This window comes from Stegastes partitus, unplaced genomic scaffold (assembly GCF_000690725.1).
Source record: "Stegastes partitus isolate 25-593 unplaced genomic scaffold, Stegastes_partitus-1.0.2 Scaffold1210, whole genome shotgun sequence".
NCBI classification, from domain to species: domain Eukaryota; kingdom Metazoa; phylum Chordata; class Actinopteri; family Pomacentridae; genus Stegastes; species Stegastes partitus.
In genome coordinates, this window is record NW_007578941.1 from 7,212 (window position 1) to 15,917 (window position 8,706).

Below are 8,706 nucleotides of genomic sequence, written 5' to 3' on the forward strand. Positions count from 1 at the left end.
CTGCTTAACGTTATCTGATTTATCTACGAACCAAACATTTTAAACAGTCCAGAAAACCACACAAGAAGAGTTCTGTGAATGGAGCAGCCTCGTTATATAACTTCATCAGGACTTATACAACGCTGAACACACACACGTTATGTCATTCAGGATAATGAAAATGTGTTAATTTTGCAACACAACTTTGCCGGTTTGTTTCTCGGATCATCTCACAAGCTGTAATCCCGAACAGGTCGGAGGCTGCCAGCTGCAGAGCCACTGATTCACAGGTTCACGTCTTTTGTTGTCCAACCAAAACTCCTCACAGGCCTTTAAAATTCCCCCACAAAAAAAAAAAAAACACCAAATCAGTTCAGACACAGAGCAGAACCGGAGGGTGGGGCTTCTCCCTGATCCCCTCCACCACATTTAGCACAAAAAAGAAAAAAGAAAAAGTGACAGAGAAGGAAGGGAGGGCAGGGGCCCAGCCGGGACGGCACTGAGGGGAAACCTATCATGAGCTCAGAGCGCAAAGAGCTGAGCAAAGAAAAGAGAGAGATGACGAAGGGCAGGAAAATGTGATAGAGCCGAGGGCAGAGCTGGAAACTTTTGAGAGGATCAGTGGAGCCGAGGAGGAAGAGAGGACGGACATAAAGAGGCAGCAGCTCGCCGCCGGGGGCTCACTGATCGCCACAAACTACAGGAGGTGAGTTCAATGACACGCTGCTGCTGCTTGTTTACAGCATCAAGAGCAAACTAATCAGGTAGAAAGAGGAATGATTCAGTGTCATCTATCTTTAAAGTGCATGCTTGATGTGTCTGTGGATGTTTCTGGGTCACTCCAACATCTCAGCAAAAAACCTTCAAACATGAATCAGCTCCTGCTTTCCCAGTTTGCTCTTTTTTTTTTTAATGACAGAAAATGTGCTGATTCTCCAAAAACAAACTTCTCATGAGCAGTTCATGGTGAGCTGGAAATGCTTTTAGCTGCCGATCTTTCCAGGTCGTCCCAGTCGGCGGTTTTGGTCGCGCTGGAATGATAATGCGAGAGAACACATGGTTCCACGGTGGCCTCTCATTCAGCAGAGGAACAAGGTTTTTATTCTGCTGCTCGTGCGTCACGGCCGACACATGAGCAGGAGAAAGTTTCTGATGTGTGTCAGTGACATAAAAGTGCTAAAAATGGTTCTGATAACGAGTTTTAGGTTCACGTAAGGAGCTTTAGGGAGAGGTTCTTACAAGAAGATGCTTCAAAACATGTTTTCTTTAGGTGATGGACGACATTCCAAAGAGACTGTAAGGAAGATTTTTAACGATAGTTCTAAAAAAACTTCACTAAAATGATGTCAGATGTAAGAATTTGCAGCGTTTCTGGTTCCTTTCACGAGAAAACATTCAATGTTTTGGGTTCTTGGGGGACAGAACATCAAGAACTCTGGATTTGAGAAGCTGTGATTTTTTTTTTATTGGCTGATCAATAATGAAATCAATCACCAGCTGTTTGACTTTCATGCTGTTAATGTTTTAAATGAACCACACACAGTATTTGAAGAACCTCCACTAAAATAAAGAGGTTCTTCAACTGGTGATGGTGCTTTAAAGCAGTGGTTCTCAAACTGAGGGTCGGGACCCCCGTGAGGGTCCAAAGAAAATTTTTATCATTTTTATTTTTTTAAATTGTATTTATTATTATTCTTTTTTAAATTAATTTTTCATTATTTTTCTTTTCTTTTTTTTTTTTGCTTTTAAAGCAACGTTTTATTTTTTTAAATAATTTTTTTTCCTTTTTATTTCCACTTTTTTTTTCTTATTCTTTGACTGATTTATTTTTGTAATTTGGCATTCTCACTACTCCATATATTTTCCTTTGTTTTTATATTTTTTTCCCCCTTCATTTGTTCGAAAAAAATTCACGTCATTCATTCATTTAAAAGAAAATTAATGTGTTAGTGTGTTAAATTAGTGTGTTAATGTAAAGAAATTAATCTGTGGAATTAACGCCTTAATTTTTTAACAGATTAATTCATGAACAACAAAGTTATGACTCACGAGATGATAAAAATTCAAACTGAGGGGTCACAAACACAAACTTATGTCATTTTGGGGGTCATGGTTAAAAAAGTTTGAGAGCTTTAAAGAACCAGACTGTGATAAATTACTGTAAGAATACAACAAAATTCTGATGGAAAGTTTTGTCTTTTCAAAAAAACTCTAAAATCTGATTCTGTTTTGGAGCCAGAAACAAGAGCTGAGTGTGAAATGAGCGACACGTCTTCATTTTTGCACAACAGCTTATAAAACAACATTTAGATGACTAAGAATATGACTAACAACTGATGCCTTGAGATGGGACATTTTTACATATTTTATCATCAATTCATCATCGTAGACATTAAAGACTCATTGCTGGTTAAGGTAAACGTCTGCAATTCACATTTTCAAAGAAGAAAAAGTCATTTAGACACAACTACAGTTTGTGTTAATGCTGATTCCTGTGGCAACACAACATAAATGCAGCATATTAGTGGGAAGTCTCAGGATTAAACAGTTAATTTAGTAGCGTGCAGTGATAAATCATAGAGTTTGAATAATTTATGTGGGCCGAGCGGTGAAAATACTGTAAACGTGGTCATATTTTCCAAACAGGGAAGTGTGGTTTCAATTCCCCAATGAGTACCCAGCCTTCAGTTGTGTAATGAGAAACCTGCCCTTGAGTCTGAACTCTGACCTGAACCATCCACAGCAACAAAAAAAAAAAAAAAACAGAACCAGGAAGTGTTTAAAACCACGAAATCTCACATAAAGAACGTTATGACCCAAAGAAGCGAAAGTGAGAACCGCCGCTGTGGCTGGAAAAAAGAACATGAGACTAATGACGTTTTTTTTATAATAACAATGAAAACATTCATTTCCCAGGACGCCATGACTGGATTCAGACGTGAGCACAAAACGTCCAAAAAGACAGAAAATGTGAACAGCTGCGACGCACCGGGACGTATTTTATGACCGTCGTGTCTTTGATGTGAGGGAAAAAAAGCAAAGGAAAGAAGAAGTGTGGTGTGTTTGCGGCTGAGCTCATTGGAGGGTCTCTCTGGCCTCTTTAGAAAGTTACTTCCTCGAGAAAGACTCTTTCTGCACCCTAATACATCTCAGCCAGCGAGAAGCAGCTCACGCCTGCCAGCCTGGAGCTGCAGAGCTTTAAATGGAGAAGCAGGTCATGACGTTGGCTCGTCTCCTCGGAGCCTTTACGGCCAAAACCTAAACATCACGTGCATGTTCAGTAGAAGAGAACTTTTCAAACTGATCTGGAGTCTGACGGCCTGCTCTGCGCTGCGATGGAGCAGCGAGGCCTGCAGCGTTGGTGGGCAGCGTTTATGTAAATGCCTCCTTCTTGGGTGAAACAGGAACGCTGAGGCTGCAGCATGTCGGCACTGTTACTAATTAGAGCTGCCTTCAGTAGAGCTGCCGTATTGTTGTGGTGATTTAAAGTGCAGCAGGAGAGAAAAACACACCACATCTCTTCCTTTCATTGTCCCGGAGAAGAAACAATGCAGTGAAGTAAAAACACGTTTATTTTTACTCTCTTTACTGTTTAGAGTTGAGTAAAACTAACAAATAAATCCATAAAATAGCAGAAAAACTTTGTCCTGTAATTAGAAAACAAGGAAAGTGACTGTTAATGAAGCAGTAACAGGACGTTTTCTGTGTTTTAATGGGAACTCTACAGTAAAATAGACTGTTTGGTAAAAAATATTGTATCGTTGGTTAAAAAAAAAAAAAAGAGAGAGAGAAAAAAGACAAGATTTTCTGCTTTTTATTATTGTATCTGTTGCTAAAAACAAACAAAAACAAAAACCCAAGATATTTTCTGTATTTTAATGGGAACTCCACAGTAAAATAGACTCTTTAAAAAAAAAAAAAAAAAAAGGTGTATCGTTGGTTAAAAAAAAAAAAAAGAGAGAGAAAAAAGACAAGATTTTCTGCTTTTTATTATTGTATCTGTTGCTAAAAACAAACAAAAACAAAAACCCAAGATATTTTCTGTACTTTAATGGGAACTCCACAGTAAAACAGACTCTTTAAAAAAAAGAAAAAAAAGAAAAAAAGAAAGAAAGAAAAAGAAAGAAAAGAGAAAAAAAAGATTTTCTGCTTTTTATTATTGTATCTGTTGTAAAACCAAAAAAAAGGACAAAAACATAATAATTCAATTGTCTGTTAATTAAAACGGTTGCCACAGCAACAGCCACTAACAGGACATTTTATGTATTTTAATTGTAAAAACGAAATAAAATAAAATAAAATAATAACAAAACTTTAAAAAAAAAAAAAAATAATAATAATCTATATGGAGTTAAAAAAAATTAAGAAAAATTTTAAAAAACAACAAAAAAATAGTTTTTACTAACTCTGCTAAACCAATTATGAAAAAAAGCTGAATCTTTGATTTCTTTTAAAAACAGTGCCTGATGAAATAGCAAATAAATGGAAATATACCTTCGAATCACCCATATTGAGAGTTGCTATTAAAATTAACATTCGTACACCTGCGAATGCACAAAGTGACGTCACCTCGAAGGTTTTTATCAGCAGAAAGCTTAACAGGACACAACAAAGATTTGTTATTGCACCTGGTGGACTTACAAGACGGAGAAGATGAGGTCGACTTAACCAGAGCTCCAGAAACTTTAAACTTGCTGACCTACTTCGTCCAGTAAATGCACAAATCTGTCAAACACAAACATGTCTCCAAGTCCAGAAATGTCTCCTCAACATTACGCAAACACTCAACTCGTGCATCTTTCTTAGCGTTGACAAACGATCTAGTGAAATGGTGAGACGGTATTTAATGGTTAACACATGAAGCCCGACAACCAACCGTTTCCTTCTGTTCCTTCTCTTCCAGGACCACCATGGAGCTGCTGCTGACCCTCCTGCTCCTCTGCTCCGTCCACGCCGGCGTCCGGGCCTGTCCGGATGAATGTCAGTGTTCAAAAGGCAGAGTCTACTGCAGCGGCCTGCCGATATTCCCCTCCGCTGTGCCACCGTCCACCACCACCCTCTACCTTTCCCAGTGCAGCTTTGACTCCCTGAAGTCCGAGGACCTGACTGGTTTCTCCGACACCCTCAGCATCTTTGCGATTAAAGACAGCGCTTTGAGGGAAGTGCATCCCGGCACGTTTGACTCCACTCCGTTAATGGCCGCCTTGGCGTTTACCGGCACCGAAATTCAAGATCTCCCAGAGGCCCTGTTCCAGAATGTCCAGAACCTTAGCTCTCTGTCCCTTACGAACAATCGGCTCTCGGCGCTTCGTCCTCAGTGGTTTTCGGCGTTGGGGGCTCTGAGCAAGATCGACCTCAGCAGGAACCACTTCACTTCCGTACCTGAGGAGACCTTTAACCCCCTCGCCCAGCTGCAGTTCATTTCGCTTTCTGGAAACAACATCAGTCAGCTACCTGGGGAGACATTCAAGGGTCTTTTCGACATGAGAATCTTGCGTCTTAACAAAAACATGCTGCAGGAGCTTCCCCTCGGTATATTCGACGACCTTGTGAACCTGGAGGAGGTTTCCCTGCAGGACAACCTGATCGCCCACCTCCACAGCGACTTGTTCTCCAAAACTCTGAAGCTCAAGAAGCTGTTCCTCTCCCACAACAGGCTCACGACTCTCCCGCAGGGGATCTTCTTGAACCTGCCCCTCCTCACCCATATGTCCCTGTACGAGAACCAGCTGGAGAGCCTGGGCCCGGGCCTGTTCGGACCCATGGCGCTGCAGGAGCTGTGGCTGTATGACAACAAGCTGAGTCGCGTGGAGGACGACACCTTCAGGAACCTGACTCAGCTGCGCCTCCTGGTGCTCAGTCGCAACCGGATCAGCCACGTGTCCAGCGGTGCGTTCAGGGGCCTGGAGCAGGTGGGGGAGATTTCGCTGCACACCAACCTGCTCACCACGCTGCAGGCCGGGACCTTCCAGGGGCTGCCCGGTCTGGTCAACATCTCCTTGGAACACAACTTCCTCAGCTCCCTTCCTTCAGGTTTCCTGCAGGGTTTGACCCACCTGGGGCAGATAGACCTGCAGAACAACTCCTTCCCCAACCTGCCGCAGGAGAGTCTGGACGCCCTCAGTGCAGCCGATGAGATTCTCCTGCAGCAGAACCCCTGGAGGTGCGACAAGGACATTGTTCCTCTGAGGGACTGGCTGAAACGCCACCCGTCCAAGGTCAACCAAACCCTGGTGGTTTGTGAAAGTCCCTTCGCCCTGACCGGCGAGACGCTCACCGAGGTGACGGACGACATCCTGAAGCTTCTCGCCCCCACGCAGGAACCTGTGTTGACCTCGACGGGGAAAAGGAGGAAACCCAACACGCCTCCGACCAAAAGAACCACATCCTCGCCCGCCGTGAAGACCACCCCGACCTCGGAGCAGGAGGAGGTCACCAGCAGCGGACAGGACCAGAACACAACGGTTTCCAGAGACACGTCGATGATCCTGGTCGTCGTCGCCGTGGTTTGCCTCGCCATCATCAGCGCCGTCATCATCGGCTGCGTGTGCTGGAAGAGGAACAGGAGCGGGAAAGGAGATATCGGTCGCGGGAATACGAACTCCGTGCTGTAGTCTGGACCACAAGCAACATCAGCAGGCCGAGGGCTGTGGAAGCCAAGAGGAAACCGCTCGCTGATCACCGCGGTTTGCTCGGAAAATGTGGAGCTTAGAGTCGACGGTAGCAGAACGATCCGCTGCGGCTCGGTTCAGGAGTAACAAGTAAACGGATTTGCTTTTGACTTCATTAGCTTTCAGTTTTGATTATCAACGAGCTAACTGTAAACACACAAACCTTACAATCTCATGGCAGAGCTGGACTTTTTGGTGAATGTAAACTCGAGTGCACTGAATCTGTGTGCTTTCTGTTTTTGTTTTTTTAGTGAATTTAAATCCGCATTAAGCCTTTTTTTCTCCTGTTTCTCAGCATTAATTTGTGCAACGACTTTTGCGCTAACAACAATGCATTTAGCGAACAGTTTAACGTTTTCTTTTTTGGGCTACGAAATCAAAGATGTAATCCGGCTATAACACAGTTCAATGCAAAATGCTTCAATGTGTTGAATAAATGCACAACTTTTAGTGAGACTGTCTTTATCATTTCCTGACCTTTTATGGGACGAATTCAAACATGCAAGCATCACTTCTCTGCAAGTTGTTTACATCTTGAGAAAATGAGCTCAAACACTCATAAAATCACAGACACAAACAACATCACTGTGACATGCAATCACACGGCTACGTATTGAAATTCTGTCGACTGCACATGAATCTTTGGACGACCAATACATTCCTGAACGTGTGCCAACTCAGTTTGTGCAAAACAAAAACTCCCGACTGAGCGGGATTTAAAATATGCACGGCGTGGCATTCACAGAAATGTCGGTTTGAAAGTCTAAAACTAACAGTAAGGCTATGTTAGTGTACATTCAGCACTACATTTATGTTATCTTCTTGATTTGATAAACTTTATTTCTACTATTTCTGCCGTTAGACTGCCACCTAATGGAGAGAAGTCAGAGCATGTTTTTGCCTTTTCTTGTGCATCGGTGTGTAAAACAAGGCTGTTGCTCGTGTTTATTCATCGTGCACGTTGTTTTTAACACATCATTTATTTTACTTCAAAGATCAGGAGAAGAAATAACCAAATAGAAGAACAAATCCAACCCCGTGCGACGACTTTTCACCCGTTTTCTTGATCCTAACAGAAGGAATAATGATAAACTAAAGCCAAATCGCCCCATAAGTCTGAGGCAGATTCTCCTGAAAGCCACGCTGTTGAGTCAGAGTGACGTTTGAAAACATTCTGGCGAGAATCCCAAAAAAAACTCCACCTCGCTCTTTGCGTGTAATTACAGAGCACTGACACAACAAATGAGTCACAGATGTTGTGATGTACGTTTGATTGCTGCCCCACAACAACAGTGGTCTGGTGAGGAAGTTAAAAACCAGAAAACACAATCGGAACACTGGACATAAAAGCCTGGGCCTGAAGGACAGCTGCTTTTAAGGTTAGTCTTTGTTTACCCGCTTCCTGAGGTGGGAATAAGAGCATGTTGTCTACATGTTTACATTCAACAGGGCAGGAAAACTGAATGAATGCTCTCTGGTGTTCACACGACAGTCCGAGGGGAGGAACATACACTGTAAAGAAATAAAAAAAAAGAAAAAACAACTTAAAACTGTTTTGACCTGAAGATCCCAGTTGATAAAATCAGTCAAAAAATAAATAAAAAAATAAAAATCATTTAAATCCCTATACTAAAATGATGTCCATATCAAAGATCTATGTTTTTAGAAATAAAAATAAATTGGTGATTAAACTGACTTTCACTCTATTTAAATGAGCAAAAAAGATAATTTCATAAATATTTTCTGGTTTTTGAAAAAAACGATTATCTATATTAAGGCTTAAAAATCTATAATTATTGTAAATAAATATTTTTTAAGCTGTTATTTGACTAATTTTTCCATGTTTTGCCAACATACAGATGTCTAGTACACTGTAAAATGCGAAAAGTTGATCTTACCTTAAACGAATCTAGGAACCCGGTCGCACTCAAAAAAGGTAAGTAAATACAACCATTAGTCTTAAATTCAGTTTACTTCATATCTACTGGTAAAGTTTACCTAAACACAGGTTACAGGGCAGAATCCATAGACCGTATAAAAGATGGACGTAGCTACC

The 8,706-nt window shown here is 41.7% G+C and overlaps 1 protein-coding gene across 1 annotated transcript; it reads left to right on the forward strand.

Annotated features, from left to right (window-relative positions):
• Window positions 1-504: 504 nt before the first annotated feature.
• On the forward strand, window positions 505-7,104 carry LOC103368832 (leucine-rich repeat-containing protein 15-like). Its single transcript, XM_008297327.1, has 2 exons — window positions 505-685; window positions 4,883-7,104. Exon 2 carries the CDS (start codon window positions 4,890-4,892, stop codon window positions 6,591-6,593), a length of 1,704 nt encoding a protein of 567 aa, XP_008295549.1. The 5' UTR covers window positions 505-685; window positions 4,883-4,889; the 3' UTR covers window positions 6,594-7,104.
• Window positions 7,105-8,706: the final 1,602 nt, after the last annotated feature.